Source organism: Schistocerca cancellata, chromosome 1 (assembly GCF_023864275.1).
Source record: "Schistocerca cancellata isolate TAMUIC-IGC-003103 chromosome 1, iqSchCanc2.1, whole genome shotgun sequence".
NCBI classification, from domain to species: domain Eukaryota; kingdom Metazoa; phylum Arthropoda; class Insecta; order Orthoptera; family Acrididae; genus Schistocerca; species Schistocerca cancellata.
In genome coordinates this window covers 285000466-285027303 of record NC_064626.1, presented here as the reverse complement: position 1 = coordinate 285027303, position 26838 = coordinate 285000466, and the positions used below count along the sequence as shown (strand labels likewise).

Below are 26838 nucleotides of genomic sequence, written 5' to 3'. Positions count from 1 at the left end.
TCCATGTTAAATCCTTCATTGCACTGTAAGTTCGTCTATTAATTGCCATAAATTCAGAGTTAAATGGAACTGGTGTATGGACTATTCATTTACTATAGAATCTATGTCTCACTTCTTCATGAAATTATTTAATTTTTTATATGTTTGTGCCAAATAGAGAGTTCACAGTCACGAATTCTTTCGTCGAGTTCGGACGGAAGTTGCATGCGGCGAAATATTTTCTCCGCGCCATATTCTACTGGTAAATGCATGATAAACTACGGTCCCTTAGGAAATTCATGTTGAGCTATCCAAAATAATTATATTTTGAATAGGCATTTACTCTCCTATGCAATGCAACTTCCGACTGATCAGACGATCCAACAAGAAACAGCCGCACACGGTCGGCGTTCGCAAATATGTTTTCACCACTGAGTATAGCTATATGTTACAGCACAAAAGTAACATATTGTTATAATTAGAGACTACAAACGGGGACATTTATAACTGTATGTTTATGTATATACATTACGTAAACATATCGTTATAGTGGCCGAGCGGTTAAAGGCGCTACAGTCTGGGACCGCACGACCGCTACGGTCGCAGGTTCGAATCCTGCCTCGGGCATGGATGTGTGTGATGTCCTTAGGTTAGTTAGGTTTAAGTAGTTCTAAGTTCTGGGGGACTTATGACCACAGCAGTTGAGTCCCATAGTGCTCAGAGCCATTTGAACCATTTGAACTAGTGACGGACAAGCATGCATCATTTTAGTGTTACTCGGTGCACAGCAATCTAGTAAGGCTAGAAACAATAGACAAGTCTGCAACTAAAACTGATCAAAGAACTGGGGATCGACATGCGGTAATGACTCAAGTGAGCTACTGCAATGCCAAAGCGGGGTGGTCATCATATGTCTTATTTGTCTTACTAAAGAGATCCATATGGGAGGAAGCACATGCATCATGCTGTTGTTTAATTTGTCCTTGTTGAAATAGGTAGTGGATCGAAAGCCATACTTACAACGAGTAGGTATACATTGGATGAACTCGGTGTACAATGACATAATAGTGGCGGCAAGCTGCCAGAAACAAGGAAAGCTCATGTGAGCAAGATGCTTGGAGTTAAGGGACGGTGGGTTGTTATTAAGGAAACTATGTGTGACATTACGGGACCAACATTTCATTTACCAGCTACAATGACGCGAGTCACCATTTTAAACATATCAAAACCATAGCTGTAACGTGTTCGTGTGTCCTTGCAGATGTTGCCTAAACAAAACCTTATCTTATGAAATGACACCTGGGAACCAAGCCTAGTTAGTGCACTAAGCCAGAGGATAGTCGCACAGGAGCGGCAGATCATTCTGCAGTGACTAACGTGGCTCATTGAAGAATATCGTGATGGAAAATGACAGATAACCATGACATTGAGTGTTGCAATTCCTAGCTCCATAGTGACTTTCATTTTACTCTGCCTAGCTTTTATTTACCTGAGACTATGAGACGTTCAGAAACCCAATATCTGGGTAGTGTATGTACTAGAGGACTTGATCTCCCGAGTGAGAGATTTAGCAAGGATTTGTCGAGCTTAAGGAAGAAGGAAAACAGCCATAAAATTTAGTGCAGTAAGTATGTAATATTTAAATTTGCCAGTTTTGTATAATCTTTTGAGTGTTTACTTATTTTATAGATCAAGAGTGGAAGTAGTCACACTGGAGAACCGGCCCTGAGCAAGACCCAGTGGACCAGGTCTTCCCCTTGGAGGGGAGCACTACAGTGCCACCAACCAGTTTTAGTGGTATTTGTAAGAAAGCCACGGTGAAGCACTGCAATAGCTACCGTGGGATGGAAAGCACAGTGTGGCGCAAAAAGAGTCGTAATAACACATACACAAGGAACTGCGAAATCGGCTATCTGTGCTCAGTAAAACCTGCTCTCTGTAGTGCTCACAGCTGGAGCAGACAGGGCGGTCACCACACCAGGGGAAGACTCTTATTGTGAGCTACTTGACTGAGAGCCGGGTAATAGTGCAACAAATGCGCCACAAGCCGTATAAAAAGATGTGAATTTTGAGGCTGATTCATTTAGTCTCCAGTAGCACCACCACGACGCCACATCCATGCTAGACAACTGAACACCGCCAGCTGCAGCCATGAGTTCGAGCCCAGGTCAGGCCAGCCCTCTCCTACCGTGAGTCTACTTGTAGAACTTGGTGCCACAGCACCTCTGACCTGCCACCTGTGCTTGCCATTGCCAGGCTCCTGCCAGGGAGCAGAATGCCGCGTCCCATGCACGGCAGTCTCCACTCGCCTCCACGCTAGACGCGTGTGGGGCCTGAGTCGCCAGGTATGGCCATTCTGCAATGGAACACTGTTGCAACAGAAGGAGGAAAGCGCCACTGACGTCCAGGCCATGGCGTACTCTCAGGCTGCCAGCCGTTGCTCGGCCTGACATCAGCAACGCAGGCCGTCTACGCCTGCATCTCATCACCAGGGCGAAGCCAGCCACCTGTGAGCCGATGTCGGCCAATGTCACTGGATCTGAACGTGTCTGCCTTACATTGCTGACGATGTGATTCGTATTTGGAGCTGAATAAAACATTACTCTCGACCATCAGTGTGTTACTGGGTCCACCAAGCCTTCACTCCGCACACTCACCACCTGGGCTCTTCACATTATTTTCAGTGATGAATCGCAGTTTTGGGCTACGCCGAATGACCATTGTCGGTGAGTATAGTGGCTTCTGGGAAGAGGTCACATTATCACAATATTTTGGAGGGGCACAGTGATAATATTCTTGAAGCTATCAGATATAACTGATAGTAATTTAGAGAACTCTTTTTAGCACAACAGTATGTTGTGAACATCCTACATCCTCATGTGTCAAGTCTCATGTGACAATATCGTGGCACCATTTCTCAAGAGGAAAATGCTCATCCACGCATTGCACATGCATCTATGAACTGCCTCTGTGATGTTGCGGTACTTCTAGGCGGGAACATCTTCAGATTGTCTGCAATAAAATATGTATGGGACGATGCTGCATGTCAACCCTATCCCAATGACAGTATCAAGGATTTCAAGGACCAGTTACAACAGTTTTGGGCCAGCGTGCCTCAGGAGAATATGTAACGTCCGTATGACACCCTTCCCAATGAGAGTCAGTGAATATAAGGCCTGCCAGAAAAGTATCCAACCTTTGCCCAGGAAAAAAACTGGCTTACCTGGAGCGTTGGGCACCTAATCACCATCAAAGTAGTTCTCCTCGGAGTCCATACACTTCTCGCAGCGGTTCTGCCGTTGTTGGAAGCGTGCCGGAAAAGCCTCTTTCGGAATATAGTTTAGCTCGGCTGTCACTGCTGCCATAACGTCCTCTCCTGTTTGAAATCGCTTTCCTTTCTATGGCCTCTTGAATTTAGCGAACAGCCAGAAGTAGCAGGGGGCCATATCAGGAGAATAAGGCACCTCTTGAAGCACAGGAATCTGGTTTTACGCTAGAAAAGTCTTCTGAATCTCCCGAATAGTTTTCACCTGGTTGTCGTCCCGCTTCTCGCAAAATTTGATGCAGTAGCGCTGCTCCAACCGTTCCATCATTTTCCTTGCAATGGGTAACCGACTCGAGCACTACACGCTACTTCACTGACTCACTGACTCTCCTACTCAAGTTGTGCCACAAATTTCTCTTCTCCCCAATTCTGTTCAATACCTCCTCATTAGTGATCTACCCATCTAATCTTCATCAAGCTTCTGTAGCACCACATTTCAAAAGCTTCTATTCTCCTCTTGTCCAAACTATTTATCGTCCACGTTTCTTTCCACTCCATACAAATACTTTCAGAAACGACTTCCTGACACTTAACTCTATACTCGATGTTAACAAATTTCTCTTCTTCAGAAACGCTTTCCTTGCCATTGCCAGTCTACTTTTATATCCTCTCTACTTCGACCGTCATCAGTTATTTTGCTCCCCAAATAGCAAAACTCCTGTACTACTGTAAGTGTCTCATTTCCTAATCTAATTCCCTCAGCATCACCCGACTTAATTCGACTACATTCCATTATCCTCGTTTTGATTTTGTTGATGTTCATCTTATATCCTCCTTTCAAGACACTGTCCATTCCGTTCAACTACTCTTCCAGGTCCTTTGCTGTCTCTGACAGAATTACAATGTCATCGGCGAACTTCAAAGTTATTATTTCTTCTCCATGGATTTTAATACCTACTCCGATTTTTTCTTTTGTTTCCTTTACTGCTTCCTCAATACACAGATTGAATAACATCGGGGATAGGCTACAACCCTGTCTCATTCCCTTCCCAACCACTGCTTCCCTTTCACGCCCCTCGACTCTTATAACTGCCATTTGGTTTCTGTACAAATTGTAAATAGCTTTTCGCTCCCTGTATTTTACCCCTGCCACCTTCAGAATTTGAAAGAGAGTATTCCAGTCAACATTGTCAAATGATTTCTCTATGTCTACAAATGCTAGAAACGTTGGTTTGCCTTTCCTTAATCTATTTTCTAAGGTAAGTCGTAGGGTCAACATTTCTACGGAATCCAAACTGATGTTCTCCGAGGTCGGCTTCTACCAGTTTTTCCATTCGTCTGTAAAGCCGTGGCTTATTAAAGTGATAGTTCGGTAATTTTCACGCCTGTCAACACCTGCATTCTTCGGGATTGGAATTGTTATATTCTTCTTGAAGTCTGAGCGTATTTCGCCTGTCTCATAAATCTTGCCCACCAGATTGCAGAGCTTTGTCAGGGCTAGCTCTCCCAAGGCCATCAGTAGTTCTACTGGAATGTTGTCGACTCCCGGGGCCTTGTTTCGACTTAGGTCTTTCAGTGCTCTGTCAAACTCATCATGCAGTATCGTATCTCCCATTTCATCTTTATCTACATCCTCTCCCACTTCCATAATATTGTCCTCAAGTACATCGCCCTTGTATAGACCCTCTATATACTCCTTCCACCTTTCTGCTTTCCCTTCTTTGCTTAGAACTGGGTTTCCATCTGAGCTCCTGATATTCATACAAGTGGTTCTCTTTTCTCCAAAGGTCTCTTTAATTTTCTTGTAGGCAATATCTATCTTGCCCCTAGAGAAACACGTCTCTACATCCTTACATTTGCTCTCTAGCCATCCCTGCTTAGCCATTTACACTTCCTGTCGATCTCATTTTTGAGGCGTTTGTATTCCTTTTTGCCTGCTTCATTTACTGCATTATTATATTTCCTTCTTTCATCAACTAAATTCAATATTTCTTCTGTTACCCAAGAATTTCTATTAGCCCTCGTCTTTTTACGTACTTGATCCTCTGCTGCCTTCACTATTTCATCTCTCAAAGCTACCCATTCTTCTTCCACTGTATTTCTTTCCCCGATTCTTGTCAATGGTTCCCTAATGCTCTCCCTGACACTCTCTAAACCCTCTGGTTCTGTCAGTTTATCCAGGTCCCATCTCCTTAAATTCCCACCTTTTTGCAGTTTCTTCAGTTTTAATCTACAGTTCATAACCAACAGATTGTGGTCAGAGTCCCCATCTGTCCCTGGAAATGTCTTACAATTTAAAATCTGGTCCCTAAATCTCTTTCTTACCATTATGTAATCTATCTGATACCTTCCAGTATCTCCAGGCTTCTTCCATGTATACAACCTTCTTTCATGATTCTTGAACCAAGTGTTAGCTATGATTAAGTTACGCTCTGTGCAAAATTCTACCAGGCGGCTTCCTCTTTCATTCCTTACCCCCATTCCATATTCACCTACTACGCTTCCTTCTCTTCCTTTTCCTACTATCGAATTCCACTCACCCATGACTATTAACTTTTCGTCTCCCTTCACTATCTGAATAATTTCTTTTATATCATCATACATTTCATCAATCTATTAGTCATCTGCGGAGCTACTTGGCATATAAACTTGCACTACTGTGGTAGGCGTGGGCTTCATGTCTATCTTGGCCACAATAATGCGTTCACTATGCTGTTTGTAGTATCTTACCCACATTCCTTTTTTTTATTCATTATTAAAGCTACTCCTGCATTACCACTATTTGATTTTGTATTTATAACCCTTGTAAGAGGTATGCGCTACCTGCGATATCTAAGCTATAAAAGAATCAGAGACCAAAGAGCAGTGTTGACTGCAGTACGAACTGTGTAGAAGTAGCAGTAAGTTGTTGCTAGCGAGCAGTCGCCTGTCTGCGCTAGTCAGTCCTGTCTGGTGTATCATGTTGGCTGGGCCGGTCGCGGTGCAGCGATGCCGGAGCCTGAGTATTATTGTGTAAGGTAAAAAAAGCAGCCTCGCGCATATCTAGTAACATTATGTAAACTCACATGTAAATCTTTTAAAAAATGTCCTAATAATAATCTTTGTCTAATTTCTAACAAGCATTCATTTCAATTTAAAGAATTTAATAATTTTTTTTTTAATGCATGATCATTCCGATTGTTGCAAAAGAAAAATCATTTGCTTCCTTTCATAAATAATAAATGTATAGGCCAGCATTGCACAGATCTGTGCCGGGAAAAGCTATTGTAAGAGCAGATGGTTGCCGACTTTATCGAGGTGAGAATTTTTGCTTTTTATTCAGAATGAACTTACAGGGCCATGACGCAGCACTGCTGTCGTCCAAATTTTACCAGGTTACTGAATTTATTTTTTGTTACGAGGTTTAGGAATTTTTCTGTTTCGAGCTTACATTAAATGGGAAACAAATTTTGTGAGGACGTTAAATGAAAAAGAATTTCTGTAGAGAGGTTACACTAAATAAGAATCACATTAATTATATTCATTAATTTTTCTGTGGGGAGAATCATTAACCAAATAATAATTTAAATTACATTAATTATATATATATAAATTTTTTTGTGGGGAGGTTACACTTGGCGACATCCGGCCAGGATCGTATTTCTTTGTGAATCTCTGAGAAGTAGTCATATATCTGCTCTTATTTACTTAAATGTAGTTTGCATCTGGCGCAACGCATTTACTAATTTGTCACTCTTTCTTTCATAGATCATCGGCAATTTATTGCTCTTGGGTGTAATTGTGTTTGTTCCATTTTGCTTCGTCTTTGTTTCATTTTTGTGCTTAATTTTGATTTGTGAAAAATGCCGCGAAAAACTGTTAACAGTACATCGCGATGTGCAATGAGTGAAATAGCCGACTCGAATAGCTTGACCGATAATATTTGCGACACTCAGTGTAATAATGATAATCCTCCATTTACAAACAATCAGTGCGTACCGACCACTAATATTGGTTTTGATCCTAATGATGAGCAAACAAATCCAATTATGTCCAGAGTAAATGTAACAATTGATGACGCGGCACGTTCCGTTACAATGAACGCTGCTCAGTTTGTCACACCCGGTTTGTAAAATTTACACAGTGAACAGATAATTATTTCTAACGAAGGTGAACAATGTACTCAAAGTACGTCAGATTTGTTTGATTCCGGTGTAGTGACCAACAGTGCACATCCAATTGGCGAACCTTTTCAAGAATCAGAGAATGACCAAATGTCACACAAAACGTGACAAACGCAGATACACCATCACACTGCACAAAAAATAGAATCGCTAATTTTGGCTTGGATCAAGTTATGGCATTATTGCTACAAGCTACTGAATCGAATAAACAAATTAATGAAAGTCTTAAACAGTCGAATGATAAGCAAGACAACAGTCACAAACAACTTAGTGAACAGAACAAACAACTTAGCGAACAGATTGCAGCCGTTGCCGCGCAATGTCATGATACTAAAGAACAATTACGTGAGGAGATTAAGGCTTGTGCTAGGAACAGTAGTGAAGAAATTAGATCTGTGGCAGAAGAATTAAATAATACACATGCTGCCACAACTAAATTACTTAGAGACGAAATTAGTGCAGTCGCTAAACAATGTTCTGAGAACGTACCCAGTTACGCGACGAGTTGAAATTAATGTCAACAGAACTTTCACGCACACTGGACGCGAAAGTAGATACGAAATTTGAGCAACAGAACAGCCAAATTGATGAACGTTTTAATCACCACCTACAAAACAGTGAAACGCGTTACCGTAAATTTATACAGGAACAGAATAAAGTAAAGCGACAAGTCATGGAAACAATTACTGCACAGAGACAGGAAGATAAGCGTAAATTGTTTACGAAAGCGAAAACATACGTAGACAACAATATTGCTACAGTATCAGACGAAATCAAACAGTTGAACACCGAATTGCATGATGAAATTTCCGATCTTAAAACAAAAACAGACACACACACATTAGAGTTTCAGACAGTGACCGACAGACTTGAACAATTAGAACTAATACAGGATCCCGATGCCATCAAAGCAGACGTTAAAAAATTGAACGAAGCCACACGTAAAATACAAAAACAAATTAATGCTTGTGATAATAAAAACGATGGTCAGGTAAAAGCACTGACTAAAAAATATGATGAACTGGCCAGTCGTGTTGATGTTATCGAAAGTAATAAAGACACCAAATCAGACGATACGTCACCTGTTTCCTTTAATCAAACACCCGAATTTCAAAATTTACAACAGACGATCAGTGAGATAGGTTCGTCCAATGATACATTACGTAGAAAATTGTCAACTTTACAGCACGAAGTGACAGAGATGAAAAATGTTTCAGCCTCTAACACGGCACAGCATACGCCACATTCCGAACATTTGCCACACTCACACAGCCAGTGTAACTTAAGTAATTTACAGAGACCACACGACTTAGATTCCGAACAGTCACAGACAAATAGATTCTCATACAATCCTGAACCTGTTCAGACATACAGAGACGATAATTTTGATTACAAGCACTTTCTATCCGTGAGAAAATTTAAAGTATTTAAAAATGACAGATCACAAATTCACGCTTTGGACTGGATACGACAATTTGCTTTTGTATTTTCATCAGCTTGGCCAGTAATGCAGAAACTAGCATTGGACTGGATACGACAATTTGCTTTTGAATTTTCACCGGCATTGCCTGTAACGCAGAAACTAAAATTTATTTGTAGCGCGTAATTGACCTAAGGGGATTCATTACACTTCGATGAATATGTGCCGTAGCGTGCACAGGGCCCCGAGTCGTAGTAGTGCTGTTTCATCTTTAGGTTTCTGCACTGCTGCCTTTTCTTCTGCTATCCTTTATATCTATCAAAACAGCTCTTCAACTATCGACCTATCTAGCATTAGAAATGAGTAAAGAAAACCCGATATGACAAATTTTACCTGAAAGTGACAGTTATCATTATACGCTCCAGAAATGACAACCACCAGAACTTTAATAACAGACAAAATTTTAACTATCAGTATCGTCAAAATTATCAGCAACAGGAATCACATTTTGGTAACAATAGAGGTTTTTCACCGCAACAGCAACAAAACCAACCGGTTAGCAAACCTAACCAACAATGCAGTCTGCAAGGTCAACCAAGCTTTAATGTTTCGCCGCCTACGCGTATAGCGTCGGCTCCACCAAATAGCAACGCACCGCAACAAGGAAATAACTATGTACAGAAAACACATCATTTTAACTCGTACCGCAACGCGCCGTATAGAAATGACTATCATGACAGAAGTAAAAGTAATGAGCACAATTAGCCGGCCACGGTGGCCGAGCGGTTCTAGGCGCTCAGTCCGGAACCGCGCGACTGCTGCGGTCGCAGTTTCGAATCCTGCCTCGGGCATGGATGTGTGTGATGTCCTTAGGTTAGTTAGGTTTAAGTAGTTCTAAGTTCTAGGGGACTGATGACCACAGATGTTAAGTCCCATAGTGCGCAGAGCCATTTGAATGAGCACAATTTTCAGCGTACGTTTAATAACAGTCGGTCTTACCAGCAACAAAATCATCCGCAACAACAGATTATCATGAATGAACCAGACAGTAGATATCATCCCGAACGTAATACGTCAGGACGAAATAACAGAACAGTACAAATAGTCGAAATGCCACAGCATCCTCCCGCAAATAATAGCACGTCAGAAAGAATTTGACTAGATACAGTACATGTTGCATCTTCCAGCAACGCAAGCAATACTTTTGACACACAGAATCTTGTTCACGAAAATGTTACTACTTTTGACGACATCCGATACACACTTTTGAATTAAAGGACAGAATCACAACGTATGTAGACGACATTCTTATTGCAGAAGCTAACTGGTCTGAGCACAATCTGATTCTTGAACAACTGTTACGAACTTTACGTTCACAAGGACTCACAGTTAATCTTAGCAAATCGTACTTTGGCAAAACTTCTATAAAATTTCTTGGACATGTAATTTCAGCAGAAGGCATTGCGCCTGACCCGGAAAAACTTCAAGCTTTACGTGACATTACTGTTCCTACGACGAAGAAACAACTACGCAGTTTTTGGGTTTAATTAACTTTTTTCGTAAATTTATTCATTACTCTGCTTTAGACACCCCTAGATTATGTCAATTGACGGGTAAAAACACTATTTAGTCCTGGGTTAGCCAAGCACATTTTGAATTTGTGAATCTGAAAGAAGCTTTGTTGAATGCACCACTTTTATCAAATCCAGATGTTACTAGAAATTTTTCCATTGCTACCGACATTTCTAACACCGCTTTAGGCGTACACATTTTTCAGGAAATTGAAGAAGATGGTACTACAGTAATTAAAAACATCGCCTTTGCGAGTCGCATTCTGTCACCTGCTGAACGCAATTATTCTGTTACAGAACTTGAAACATTATGTGTTGTATGGGCATTTACGAGATTTCGGCATTTTCTTTATGGAAGACACACTACCATTTACACAGATCATAGAGCTATACGGTTTTTACTTTCCGCTAAATTTACACACGACAGATTAAGCAGATGCAAACTTTATTTACAGGAATTTAATTTTACAATTGTTCACATTCCCGGTACACAAAATATTGTAGCAGACGCACTATCCAGTTCCCTCAGCAACCATCAGCAAGACATCGCAACCAACTTCTGCAAAGCAAATTTCAGCGTCATGTATATTCAACAAGTTGCATTTGAAAATTTCATTTCGTCGTCATTACGAGACATAGCACAAGAGCAGAGTAAAATCAACGTATGGGAAGAAATTAAACACCTTTGGCAAGATAGGAATAATGTTACCACCAGAAACCATTACACTGTACTCAATAATATTCTGTTTCGCCGCTCTCACCCTGACAGCAACAACTGGTTACTATGCATTCCTGACGAGCTTGTTAACAAATTAATTTGGTATACTCATTTAAGTTACGCACATTATGGAGCCAGAAAATGTTTTCTAATACTGAGACAGAACTGTTATTTTACCAACATGGAGAAACGTATTCGACGAGTTTTAGCGTCATATAAAATCTGCCAGAAAGCTAAGTCAGACACGACTTCACATATTCCTCCGTTACATCCCACTGTACCTGTTAAACTGAGACACATGGCCGCTGTAGACATTTTTGGTCCGATTCCCAGAACTAATAGAGGTTTTTGCTACATCTTTGTCGCTGTTGAACTCACTTCAAAATTTGTTACCTTCACTCCGTTACGCAAAGCTACTGCTAAATCTGTTTCGAAAGCATTTGTAAAACATTTTTTATTTCATGTAGGGCATGTATTGAAAGTAATTTCCGACAATGGACCACAATTTCGATCTGCTATATGGACACGTATGTTACGAACAAGAAATATTTCTTCGATCTATATATCCAAGTATCATGCTTCTTCGAACCTTTGTGAACGATTAATGAAAGAAATTGGTAAACTGTGTAGAATATACTGCCATAAAAGACATATTGATTGGGACACACAAATACTCTCATCCCAGGATGTAATTAATTCCATACCAAATGAATCTACTATGCTATCTCCGACTGTTATACTGAAAAATGTTGAACCACCTAACAAAATTAAAGAATTAGTATCCTTTCCTACATCTCGTCGACTACGACACCATGAAATAATTGATATTGCGCTAAACAACATGAAACGTGCCACAGAGCGCTGGAAAAACAGCAAAAACAGGTTTGTACACGCCGTGACTTTCACATTGGACAGAAGATATTAATGCGTACACACTATTTATCTAACAGAGGAAAGAGTAGATGTAGTAAATTTGGGCTTCTATACGCAGGTCCATATAGAATTCACAGCATTCCTCACCCCAATGTAGTACATGTAGAAACTCTGAGAACCAAAAAAAATAAAGGCAATCACCATGTCTCCAATATTAAACCCTTTATTGAATGAACATACTTTATGATTTATTACACTGTCATGCCATTTCCTGATTTTTATATGACCACTTATACAATTATACACTCCTGGAAATTGAAATAAGAACACCGTGAATTCATTGTCCCAGGAAGGGGAAACTGTATTGACACATTCCTGGGGTCAGATACATCACATGATCACACTGACAGAACCACAGGCACATAGACACAGGCAACAGAGCATGCACAATGTCGGCACTAGTACAGTGTATATCCACCTTTCGCAGCAATGCAGGCTGCTATTCTCCCATAGAGACGATCGTAGAGATGCTGGATGTAGTCCTGTGGAACGGGTTGCCATGCCATTTCCACCTGGCGCCTCAGTTGGACCAGCGTTCGTGCTGGACGTGCAGACCGCGTGAGACGACGCTTCATCCAGTCCCAAACATGCTCAATGGGGGACAGATCCGGAGATCTTGCTGGCCAGGGTAGTTGACTTACACCTTCTAGAGCACGTTGGGTGGCACGGGATACATGCGGACGTGCATTGTCCTGTTGGAACAGCAAGTTCCCTTGCCGGTCTAGGAATGGTAGAACGATGGGTTCGATGACGGTTTGGATGTACCGTGCACTATTCAGTGTCCCCTCGACGATCACCAGTGGTGTACGGCCAGTGTAGGAGATCGCTCCCCACACCATGATGCCGGGTGTTGGCCCTGTGTGCCTCGGTCGTATGCAGTCCTGATTGTGGCGCTCACCTGCACGGCGCCAAACACGCATACGACCATCATTGGCACCAAGGCAGAAGCGACTCTCATCGCTGAAGACGACACGTCTCCATTCGTCCCTCCATTCACGCCTGTCGCGACACCACTGGAGGCGGGCTGCACGATGTTGGGGCGTGAGCGGAAGACGGCCTAACGGTGTGCGGGACCGTAGCCCAGCTTCATGGAGACGGTTGCGAATGGTCCTCGCCGATACCCCAGGAGCAACAGTGTCCCTAATTTGCTGGGAAGTGGCGGTGCGGTCCCCTACGGCACTGCGTAGGATCCTACGGTCTTGGCGTGCATCCGTGCGTCGCTGCGGTCCGGTCCCAGGTCGACGGGCACGTGCACCTTCCGCCGACCACTGGCGACAACATCGATGTACTGTGGAGACCTCACGCCCCACGTGTTGAGCAATTCGGCGGTACGTCCACCCGGCCTCCCGCATGCCCACTATACGCCCTCGCTCAAAGTCCGTCAACTGCACATACGGTTCACGTCCACGCTGTCGCGGCATGCTACCAGTGTTAAAGACTGCGATGGAGCTCCGTATGCCACGGCAAACTGGCTGACACTGACGGCGGCGGTGCACAAATGCTGCGCAGCTAGCGCCATTCGACGGCCAACACCGCGGTTCCTGGTGTGTCCACTGTGCCGTGCGCGTGATCATTGCTTGTACAGCCCTCTCGCAGTGTCCGGAGCAAGTATGGTGGGTCTGACACACCGGTGTCAATGTGTTCTTTTTTCCATTTCCAGGAGTGTATTTATATGAACACTTACTGATGATTATCATATTTTTTCTTGGTAAGTGCCCGGCAAGGTAAGGTTAGCAGGTCCCTTTTCTTGTCGTTACACATAAGACCGTGCAAATTTTTCCAGATAAACTTACATATTTTATGAACAATTATGCAATTCTATCTAGTGACATATTAATTTTATCAAATTCTCTCTCCATTAAAATCTTCAACTCTCGCCTCTATCAACTACACAACATACAAGCTGAACACAAAGACAGTCATTTCTTGTCGTTATATATATCAGACCGTGCACGTTTTCCATTTTTTATGTATGTATGATTGTTTTCCTGTTTCTTTGTATGCACTATGAAATCTTTAAGATACAACAAACACCAGTTGACTTTGACATTTTTGCCTGATGATATCTCAACATCGTGACTATTTTACATTTTTTTGCTACTACATTATGATATTCTCTGTACAGTTTTGCACCTGCACACTGTCTGTGTTTTTGACATATTACGTTTTCCGTCATACTATGCTGTATGCTTAATTATATCTCTAGAAACCAGTTTTTATTTAATGGGTATATGATTTAAATGCAAGACATTAATCATTGTTCATCATTTTCAGAAAGCAATAATGTGTAAAAGAAACAAATGAAACAAACCACAGTGGATTACTATGAAATGGGAATTTCACCTTCGGAATGAACGAAAGAAGATACAATACCTCGTCACGAAGAGTAAATGGATCAGAATTAACAAACATTAACATGAGTATACTATACACATCGTATGATAGCAGTCTTAAGTAATTTTTTTTTTCAGAATACGAGGCGATTGATGCAGGCAGAACTACACATCTTAGTTTTAGTGATGAAATATGCTAGAAATAAGGAACTCTATACTATGAATAGTTGTATGAAGTAAATGGTAATATGAATAATGAATAATGAAGTGTCTTTTTGCAAATGATAATGAATGATGATGAATAGTGATGAAGAATATGGTAAGTTTTTCTTTGCAGGTGATGATAGCAATGAAGTTATGGTAATATGAATAATGAAGTTTTTCTTTGCAGATGAGAATAATGATGAAGTTTATATATTTACTGTTAGTTAAGAAATGCTGTGTAGTTATTTAAGTATTTGTTGCAGTTCGTTTTGACAGTATGTCTTATGTCGTGTGGTATAATGACTGAAGGTTTTGGAAAGGACAGCTAGAGTACATATATATTGAATACACATTTCATTACCTGTTAATTCGAAGTTCACTACTTTTCAGCATAATATGTGTTTCTTCTTTCAGCTTAATAATCCATTTTGTATTTTTTCTAGGAGAAGCTATTCACGAAATTAATATGCTATAAGCAGTTAATCATTAAACCTGTTCTAGTACTTGCATTTTTTTTACCCATTTGTGCGTGTCATTCATGAATGTGATCACATATACTCTACTTGTTTCACAACCTTGCTACAGCTGACTCATGACGAATGACGTTAATAATCTTTATTTGCAGCAATAAGTCAAAAACAAATATTTTTATGCCCTAGCAATTAATTATCGATCCCAACGCAATACATTGCTAGCACAAAAAAAAAATGTATTACCAGTCCCAAATAATGCCACCAGTTTAAGAGAGTTCTGAGTAATTCTGAGTAATGTTTCTAGTCACAGACCTTGAATAATAGTTACAGTATGTTACATTTTCAATATGTCCTATGTCACTGGAATGATCAGTTCTGAATAATATGTCACTTGAATGATGAATTCTGAGTAATACTGAATGATGTTTTCTAGTCACAGACCTTGAATAATAGTTACAGTATGTTACATTTTCAATATGTCCTATGTCACTGGAATGATCAGTTCTGAGTAAATCTGAGTAATATTTTCTAGTCACAGACCTTGAATAATAGTTACAGTATGTTACATTTTCAATATATCCTATGTCACTCGAATGATCAGTTCTGAGTAATATGTCACTTGAATGATGAATTCTGAATAATACTGAATGATGTTTTCTAGTCACAGACCTTGAATAAATAGTTACAGTATGTTATGTTTTCAATATGTCCTATGTCACTGGAATGATCAGTCCTAAGTAATACTGAATGGTGCTTTGTAATAATGCATAAATACTATGCCAATAATTTCTGTAAATAATATTTTTGTTAGACTCTATAAATGCTATGCCAATAATTAACTCTCATTTTGAATGATAACTTCTGAATAATACTGAATAAGGTTTTATAAAGTGCCAATAATTATTTTAAATATGTCATATGTCACTTGAATGATGAAAAATGTTTTGTACTATTCAATACTTGCTATATGTTTTGTAACTGGCGAATGATTGCCAATGATTACTATAACTAAGTGAATTATGTTAATACTATGCCATTCATTAGCTCCTGTTTTGAATGATGACTTCTGATGGTTTGTAACTGGCCAATGAGTGCCAATAATTACTATAACTAAGTGAATTATGTTAATACTATCCCATTCATTATCTCCTGTTTTGAATGATGACTTCTGATGGTTTGTAACTGGCCAATGAGTGCCAATAATTACTATAACTAAGTGAATTATGTTAATACTATGCCATTCATTAGCTCCTGTTTTGAATGATGACTTCTGATAGTTTGTAACTGGCCAATGAGTGCCAATGTTCACTGTAACCAGATGATTTATGAACATTATTCTGTAATACTTCATACATAGTAAAGAAGTGTTCAGTAACTAGCCGATGAGTGCCAACAATTAGTCAAATCGGTTGATAGACTAGTGTAATTCTCAATGATGACTAGCATGAGACGTAATGTCCTTCACCTTCTGACCTAATTACCAGAAATTACTGCAATATACGTTTGTCCTGTCTATCCTTATGATCATGGAGCACTATATTTGGTTTCTGCACTAATTCTACGTTGGTGAATGAGTGTGGTGTTGACACATCATGGTGTCCAACACCTTGAACAATGAAGATGTTACTATGGTTCCACTGTTTGGTGTACCTAATGTACTTCCAAAATGATAACATTGAATATTAATACGACATTTCAGTGTCTTGGCTACACTGATTAATACTTCAGGGAGGAGAACTTCAGATTGTCTCACTTGGTGTTGTGCTTCTGTAGAAAGATATGGACTTTCAGTGCAGTTACGTGTAACCTAATGTGCTACAACCATGATGCAATCCTTCCCTTTCCTATCCTAGTTCTAGTAAAATGGTAACAAAAAAGTACTACAGTGCGTATGCACTTTATGTCATTTGTTAATATGTCTTGTACTCATTGCGTAGACATTTTGTCATTGCTTGATATGTTCGATACTCAGTGCATGTGCACTCTATTTCATTTTATGTTCTGTACTTATATATACGTATATACTCTGTGACTGTCAACTTAGTTAATTAAGTACATTTTAGAAAAATTTGTTGCTCATGGCAAGTCCAATTGACTCACCATCGCTGCCAAATTTTTGCCCCCACAGTGGAGGGTTATGTAAGAGGAATGCGCTACCTGCGATATTTAAGCTATAAGAGAATCTGAGACCAAAGAGCAGTGTTGACTGCAGTACGAACTGTGTAGAAGTAGCAGTAAGTTGTTGCTAGCGAGCAGTCGCCTGTCTGCGCTAGTCAGTCCTGTCTGGCGTATCATGTTGGCTGGGCCGGTCGCGGTGCAGCGATGCCGGAGCCTGAGCATTATTGTATAAGGTAAAAAAAGCAGCCTCGCGCATATCTAGTAACATTATGTAAACTCACATGTAAATCTTTTAAAAATGTCCTAATAACAATCTTTGTCTAATTTCTAACAAGCATTCATTTCAATTTAAAGAATTTAATATTTTTTTAAATGCATGATCATTCCGATTGTTGCAAAAGAAAATCATTTGCTTCCTTTCATAAATAATAAATGTATAGGCCAGCGGTGCACAGAGCTGTGCCGGGAAAAGCTATTGTAAGAGCAGATAGTTGCCGACATTATCGAGGTGAGAATTTTTGCTTTTTATTCAGAATGATCTTACAGGGCCATGACGCAGCACTGCTGTCGTCCAAATTTTACCAGGTTACTGAATTTATTTTTTGTTACGAGGTTTAGGAATTTTTCTGTTTCGAGCTTACATTAAATGGGAAACAAATTTTGTGAGGACCTTAAATGAAAAAGAATTCTGTAGAGAGGTTACACTAAATTAGAATCATTAACCAAATAAGAATCAAATTAATGACATCAAATTTTTCTGTGGGGAGGTTACACCCTGTATTCACCTGACCAGAAACTTGTTCCTCATGTCACCGAACTTCACTAATTCCCAATATATCCAACTTTAATATATCCATTTCACTTTTTAAATTTTCTAATCTACCTGCCCGATTAAGGGATCTGACATTCCACGCTCCGATACGTAGAACGCCAGTTTTCTTTCTCGTGATAACAACGTCTTCCTGAGTAATCCCCGCCCATAGATCCGAATGGGGGACTATTTTACCTCCAGAATATTTTACCCAAAAGGACGCCATCATCATTTAACCATACAGTAAAGCTGCATGCCCTCGAGAAAAATTACGGCTGTAGTTTCCCCTTGCTTTCAGCCGTTCGCAGTACCAGCACAGCAAGGCCGTTTTGGTTAGTGTTACAAGGCCAGATCAGTCAATCATCCAGACTGTTGCCCCTGCAACTGCTGAAAAGGCTGCTGCCCCTCTTCAGGAACCACACGTTTATCTGGCCTCTCAGTAGATACCCCTCCGTTGTGGTTGCATCTACGGTACGGCTATCTGTATCGCTGAGGCACTAGCCTCCCCACCAACAGCAAGGTCCATGGCTCATGGGGGGAATTTCAAGCATTTTATGGAAAAATAAGAAATGCGATATATTGAAGATTCTGGTTTATTTTCAGTGTAAATAATGTAAAATTTAAAAAATTGTCCGCACCGGGGTTCCAACCCATGAGCCTTTGATTAGTATTCTGTACTCTTTCCGTTGCGCCAACCGCTGTCGGGAATCAACACTGACATAAATGTCTCATGCCTCGCTCGACACCCGCCAGGAAATTGATGTAACTGGCTGAGCAGCTATAAAATTTCCCTTTTTTTGCATTTTACATTTCCCTATGCTATTTAGCTCTTTTATGGCTTTGCATATGTTTTCCACCATTTTTCAGTTGTCTTCAGGAATCTGAAGTAGAGGGCTTGTGTGGTTCAACGTGAGTGAGGTGGGAGTGAGTGAATGAGAGCTGATAACCTTGGCGTTGAGCACCCATAAGCTCCAAAGCCTCACAAACACACGCGCGCGCGCGCGCACTCACACGCACACACCAGAAATTGATGATGATGACGACAAGATTCGGGTTTCATGTCACGTCGGCAGTGTGCCCATCATAGACGGAGCGATAGCTCATGTTGGAAAACGATGAAACATACCTTCCTCGACTTTTTCGAAGGAATCAGCCTGCCATTCGCTTTCAGTGCTTCAGGGATCCCATGGGAAATTAAAAAGTCCAAGACTCAGCACAGATTTGATATCGGCTTGTCCCGATATGAGGCCAGAGGCTTAAGCACTTAAATAATTTGGCTTGAAAGGCTGAATTAATTATTATAATAATTGTTTGATGATATACAAGCATATGACATACAAATGTCTCGCTTGTTTAACACACTTGCTACCATCTAAAAATTATGTAACTTCCCCTGTCAAAAAAGGTATATGGAACAAAATAAAAATTAATACTTGCTATAAGCGAGCTCGATTTTATCAAGTGGGTCGTAGAAACGTGACGAACTTCCTTTTTGTATCTGACAGAACATGTGACAGTTTCTGCAGTAGATGCTAACTTATGAAAATTATTACTGTTTTTTGATATACGGCGATCACGCAATCTTCTCGAGTTATCGCACCCGTCTGCGAAACGGTCATATGCATATTTCATGTAGGTTCCGCTGCATTAAATAACACCCGTACCCATCGCCTGCTCTCTTTCGGCGACAGCGTTCCAGAACTCTCAGGCAGGTATACAGCTGCACCTCCATATTCCGGTAAAGGCAACTCAAAAGTAATTATTCGATTTCTATATACAATCCCTTCGAAAATAATTAAAGCACTGCTATGTTGCAGTATTGATCACTTCAGACGTACTAATAATTTCAATGAGATTTATTAGTGGGCAAGAATATAGCGTCTGCTCCCAATTTTTCAAGTTAATGCGTAGCGAAGGTCTCATCAGATTTTTATGTATTCATTTATTTGCCATTTGTGTTCTGTCGCTGAGTAAGGCATTAGTAATGTACACCGCAGCCAATGACTATCGAATTCAATACACTCACACAATGCGTTTCAAGCGTTAATACTCGTACCTTATCATCAGTCATCTACAATTTATGGTTCGATGTTTTAACTTACGAAATATATCAAAGAAAAACCATCACTGCTTAGTTTTTTCTGGTCGCAGCACTACGATAACGCTGCTGTAGCAACTGAAGGCATTCAATACAAAACGTGATGGTATAATCACAACATAGGATGACACAAAGTGTACGGTAGCCACCTGCTTGGACCGGATAACGATAGAAAATTACATATATACCGGGTGATCAAAAAGTCAGTATAAATTTGAAAACTTTATAAACCACGGAATAATGTAGATAGAAAGGTAAAAATTGACACATGCTTAGAATGGCATGGGGTTTTATTAGAACCACCGCATATTGCTAGAACCTTGAAAGATATCTTGCGCGCGTCATTTGGTGATGATCGTGTGAACAGCCGCCACTTTCGTCATGTTTGGCCTCCCAGGTCCCCTGACCTCAGTCCGTGCAATTATTGGCTTTGGGGTTATCTGTAGTCGCAAGCGTATCATGATCGACCGACATCTCTAGGGATGCTGAAAGACAACATCCGACGCCAATGCCTCACCATAACTCCGGACATGCTTTACAATGCTGTTCACAACATTATTCCTCGACTACAGCTATTGTTGAGGAATGATGGTGGACATATTGAGCATTTCCTGTAAAGAACATCATCTTTGCTTTGTCTTACTTTGTTATGCTAATTACTGCTATTCTGATCAGATGAAGTGCCATCTGTCGGACATTTTTTTAACTTTTGTATTTTTTTTGTTGTAATAAAATCCCATGCCATTCCAAGCATGTGTGTCAATTTTTACCTCTCTATCTACATTATTCCGTGATTTATTCAGTTTTCAAATTTATACTGACTTTTTGATCACCTGGTATACAGGTTGTTACAAAAAGGTACGGCCAAACTTTCAGGAAACGTTCCTCACACACAAAGAAAGAAAATATGTTATATGGACATGTGTCCGGAAACGCTTACTTTCCATGTTAGAGCTCATTTTATTACTTATCTCCAAATCACATTAATCATGGAATGGAAACACACAGCAACAGAACGTACCAGCGTGACTTCAAACACATTGTTACAGGAAATGTTCAAAATGTCCTCCGTTAGCGAGGATACATGCATCCACCGTCCGTCGCATGGAATCCCTGATGCGCTGATGCAGCCCTGGAGAATGGCGTATCGTATCAGAGCCGTCCACAATACGAGCACGAAGAGTCTCTACATTTGGTACCGGGGTTGCGTAGACAAGAGCTTTCAAATGCCCCCCTAAATGAAAGTCAAGAGGATTGAGGTCAGGAGAGCGTGGAGGCCAGGGAATTGGTCCGCCTCTACCAATCCATCGGTCACCGACTCTGTTGTTGAGAAGCGTACGAACACTTCGACTGAAATGTGCAGGAGCTCCATCGTGCATGAACCACATGTTGTGTCGTACTCGTAAAAGCACATGTTATAGCAGCACAGATAGAGTATCCCGTATGAAATCATGATAACGTGCTCCATTGAGCGTAGGTGGAAGAACATATTGACGAAACTAAAATGAGCTCAAAATGGAAATTAAGCGTTTCCGGAAAGTCTGGCCGTACCTTTTTGTAACACCATATATGTATAATATAATTGACAGGCCGGCCGGAGTGGCCGAGCGGTTAAATGCGCTACAGTCTGGAACCGCACGACCGCTACGGTCGCAGGTTCGAATCCTGCCTCGGGCATGGATGTGTGTGATGTCCTTAGGTTAGTTAGGTTTAAGTAGTTCTAAGTTCTAGGGGACTTATGACCACAGCTGTTGAGTCCCATAGTGTTCAGAGCCATTTGAACCATTTTTATATAATTGACAGCATCCATTCCTTTATTTCTAGTTGAGATGCTGTGTATGCATTCACAGCCCAGCCACTGCTTCAGCACGTACTGCTGACCTGTTATCGTTCAGGCGGTAAGGCCTGCTGATCGGGGGACGCTTTAGGTGGACTTTGTTTGCAGTCCCAGGCCAATAGGGGTGTGAGGGAGAATCAAGCAGTGCACCGGACGCGAACAGCCAGGGGACGAAGCTTTGCTTTGCTATCCTGCTTGCCATCCTCTGACCCCCTAACACAGTTCTCTTCCGCATTTCCGTGCCATCTCCAGTACTCCGGTTGTAGTGGACACTGTTCTAAGCAACTGATTGCCTCTCCAGATGCCTCAGTTGCACCCTTTTAATCAGCCCGCCCGGCTAGCCGCGCGGTCTAACGAGCTGCTTTCCGAGTGGGAAGGTGTGACCGGGACCGGCACGAATCCGCCCGGCGATGTCCGGTGTGCCGGCCAGCCTGTGGATGGCTTTTAAGGCGGTTTTCAATCAGCCTCGGCGAATGCGGGCTGGTTCCCCTTCTCCGCCTCTGTTACACTATGTCGGCGATTGCTGTACAAACACTGTCTCCACGTATGCGAACACAATAATTACTCAACCACGCAATCATTTGGGGTTACAATCGTCTGTTATGATGTTATGAGACGTTCTCCGGGAGAGGGGGGGGGGGGGGGGAACTCTGGGTTCGGTGTGCGGTGGCGGTGGGGTGGGTGGACTGCTGTGGCTGTTGTGGGGTTGTGAACCACTGAGGGCTACGGCGTTCAATACACAATACACACCCTTTCTATCGTGAATAAACCATTCGGTGTTCTTTTTTCAATCTGCTACTTCATTATTTCAAGAAACCCAACTGATTCGGATGACCACATCTAATTCACTCTTGCTGTCCTGTAAGGAAGAAAACAAGCACATTAAAAAATTTTAAGATATCTTTAACTTGAATATTTAGTTTAAGCTGATTCAGCTGCTCCTAGCGATGTCGTTTTATACAAACCATAATTCTTTATCTGGCCTTCAAACACCACACGCGAGATTTTCATACTCTTCTGTTCGTTATGCGCATATTATTAGTCCTACGGAAAAAAATAAATAGTAGTTTCCTGTAGCAAATTTAAAGTGGTTAAGTTTTGTTCTGGGATACGTTTCTGCTGGAGGCCACGGTTTTCGAGTTATTCAAGAAAAATGTAAAAAAGGGCCTTCATACGCTCCCCTACCTCCACCTCATCCCTCACCAGCAGGATTTCTGGAGTGTTGTTCGTGCCACTCCCTCCTACCACCGTACAAAAATTTCCGACAGCACGAACTATTCCCGATATTCGATCCTTCTTGGCCTCTATTCATTGTGCTATTATGCCAGTAACATTCTCGTCTATTTCTTTAACATTACTAATTCAAACATACCCTTGAGGATAATGAACCGAAGACGTAAACGTTATGCTGAAAGTAATTACGTTGACAATTCGATCCGAACTCAAAACCATACAAGCACAGCAGTTAGATAGTCAGAAAACCTGCCGAATAGCTGTTTATTTGATGCTGTTAAAATTCACAAATGTGTTAGGCAAAATTTGCATTAACGCCAGTTTTACAATTGGTAGGTGCTCGACTAAGCCGGTGGCTTAATAATAGTCAGTGAAGGCCATAAAAGGTCGAAGGGAAACGATTCGTGCAGCCGCAAACTTCTGCACAGTGGTAGGAGGGAGGGCCACAAACAACACACCAGAAATTATGACTGGTGGGAGCGGGAATGCCTTTGGTGGTCACTTTTGTAAGTTTTTCTTAAACAACTCGAAAACTAAGCACGAAGATAAACGGCAGAAACTCTCCTCTCGTGCAGGCGGGCATTATCTTGCTGAAATGTAAGCCAGGATGGCTTGCCATGAACGGCGACAAAACATTGCGTAGAATATCGACGACGTACTGCTGTGGTGTATGGGCCTCGGATGATAATCAAAGTGCTATGAAAAGGAACGGTACCCCAGTACATCTCTCCTGAAATATCTTTGCCTGGAGGTAAACTGTCTCCAGTTACGAGGCCCGCTTCGTACTGAGCCCGAAAACCAGCGAAGTCACTTCTGGAGACACCCCAGACAGCAGTGGGATACCAGTCTGACACACCGAGTGAGGTGGCGCCGTGGTTAGCACACTGGACTCCCATTCGGGAGGACGACGGTTCAATTCCGTGTCCGGCCATCCTGATTTAGGTTTTCCGTGATATTCCTAAATTGCTCCAGGCAAATACCAGGATGGTTCCTTTGAAACGGCACGTCCGACTTCCTTCCCCGTCCTTCCCTAATCTGATGAGACCGATGACCTCGCTTTCTGGTTTCCTTCCCCAAAACATCCCAACCCCAAACCCAACCCAACCAGTTTGACTGTCGCCTGTTATATGGCCCGCCGGCCAGGAGTGATGGTGTGGAGTGCCATTTCCTTCCATAGCAAGCCATCTTGGGTCGGTTTCCGTTCCTTTTGTTTTTTACAGTTTATATTAACACTTATCGAAATTGAAGTTGAGAGTCTAAATCTTCAGCAGCATCTTTTGAAAAAGGGTACTATTTTATAATGTTTTTCTGCTTTTAGGCTCTTCCTACCTCATAGTGCTCATTTTATTTATGCTTACATGCAAGGAGCAACATCGCCGATAATCTCTTACACGAATTCCACTCTGTTTCTGGCCTAAAGTCTCCCTTTGACGAATCTTTCAGGTTTAACTATTTTTGGCTGACTGAACAAATGCCTGTTCCTCTCTTTTTCTGGTAAGATTACGTAAGAGATTTATTTCCTTTCTATTCTACCTCATTTCTTAGTTTAGTTATTTTCCTCTTTATTTGGCTTTTAACATCATTCTGTGCCGTCACAGGTCTCTTTTTTTTTGTCTATACATCCGGCTTCTTCTCATTTCTATACAATCTTGCGCCTATAATTACTCTTCTATAAAATTTCTCTCTCTTCTGTCTTAATATTTGCTACCAATAATGTCCTCTTATTCAAGAAACTTTCGTCACTAGCACCAGTTCTTTTCCAAAATTTATTTTAATAAACAGTATTTTATAATTCTGCTTACCGCTGTCAGGCTGGACTAGCACTTGGATGCGTGACCATCCGGTCTGGCGAGCGCTGTTGGCAAGCGGGGTGCACTCAGCCCTTAAAAGGCAAACAGAGGAGCTACTTGACTGAAAAGTAGTGGCTCCGGTCTCATAAACTGATACACGGCCGGGAAAGCAATGTGCTGACCACGTGGCCCTCCCTCCATATCCACATCCAGTGACCTCTCTGGGCTGAGGACGACACGGCGGCCGGTCGGTGCCGTTGAGCCTTAATGGCCTGTTCGGGGGAAGTTTAATTCCTCATTAGCGCAATCATTACTCTTTTTTACTGCTCTCGGCCAATTTCTAATTTTAACAAGAAACTAATCTTCATTCTTCTACCATTTATCGTTTTTGTCTTTGCTTTTTGCATCTTTCATTCCAGTTCACTGCTACATTGGCTTTCCGTCTACTCAGAAATTGTTATATACACTCCTGGAAATTGAAATAAGAACACCGTGAATTCATTGTCCCAGGAAGGGGAAACTTTATTGACACATTCCTGGGGTCAGATACATCACATGATCACACTGACAGAACCACAGGCACATAGACACAGGCAACAGAGCATGCACAATGTCGGCACTAGTACAGTGTATATCCACCTTTCGCAGCAATGCAGGCTGCTATTCTCCCATGGAGACGATCGTAGAGATGCTGGATGTAGTCCTGTGGAACGGCTTGCCATGCCATTTCCACCTGGCGCCTCAGTTGGACCAGCGTTCGTGCTGGACGTGCAGACCGCGTGAGACGACGCTTCATCCAGTCCCAAACATGCTCAATGGGGGACAGATCCGGAGATCTTGCTGGCCAGGGTAGTTGACTTACACCTTCTAGAGCACGTTGGGTGGCACGGGATACATGCGGACGTGCATTGTCCTGTTGGAACAGCAAGTTCCCTTGCTGGTCTAGGAATGGTAGAACGATGGGTTCGATGACGGTTTGGATGTACCGTGCACTATTCAGTGTCCCCTCGACGATCACCAGTGGTGTACGGCCAGTGTAGGAGATCGCTCCCCACACCATGAAGCTGGGTGTTGGCCCTGTGTGCCTCGGTCGTATGCAGTCCTGATTGTGGCGCTCACCTGCACGGCGCCAAACACGCATACGACTATCATTGGCACCAAGACAGAAGCGACTCTCATCGCTGAAGACGACACGTCTCCATTCGTCCCTCCATTCACGCCTGTCGCGACACCACTGGAGGCGGGCTGCACGATGTTGGGGCGTGAGCGGAAGACGGCCTAACGGTGTGCGGGACCGTAGCCCAGCTTCATGGAGACGGTTGCGAATGGTCCTCGCCGATACCCCAGGAGCAACAGTGTCCCTAATTTGCTGGGAAGTGGCGGTGCGGTCCCCTACGGCACTGCGTAGGATCCTACGGTCTTGGCGTGCATCCGTGCGTCGCTGCGGTCCGGTCCCAGGTCGACGGGCACGTGCACCTTCCGCCGACCACTGGCGACAACATCGATGTACTGTGGAGACCTCACGCCCCACGTGTTGAGCAATTCGGCGGTACGTCCACCCGGCCTCCCGCATGCCCACTATACGCCCTCGCTCAAAGTCCGTCAACTGCACATACGGTTCACGTCCACGCTATTGCGGCATGCTACCAGTGTTGAAGACTGCGATGGAGCTCCGTATGCCACGGCAAACTGGCTGACACTGACGGCGGCGGTGCACAAATGCTGCGCAGCTATCGCCATTCGACGGCCAACACCGCGGTTCCTGGTGTGTCCGCTGTGCCGTGCGTGTGATCATTGCTTGAACAGACCTCTCGCAGTGTCCGGAGCAAGTATGGTGGGTCTGACACACCGGTGTCAATGTGTTCTTTTTTCCATTTCCAGGAGTCTATATC

At 42.2% G+C, this 26838-nt stretch overlaps 1 protein-coding gene across 1 annotated transcript in view; it reads left to right on the top strand.

Annotated features, from left to right (window-relative positions):
- Window positions 1-591: 591 nt before the first annotated feature.
- Window positions 592-26838, top strand: part of LOC126171303 (uncharacterized) — a 30387-nt gene continuing 4140 nt past the window's right edge. The window contains exon 1 of the mRNA XM_049920791.1: window positions 592-2705. Coding sequence (XP_049776748.1) covers window positions 2666-2705 — 40 coding nt within the window. The 5' untranslated portion in view covers window positions 592-2665. The remainder of the gene's footprint in view (window positions 2706-26838) is intronic.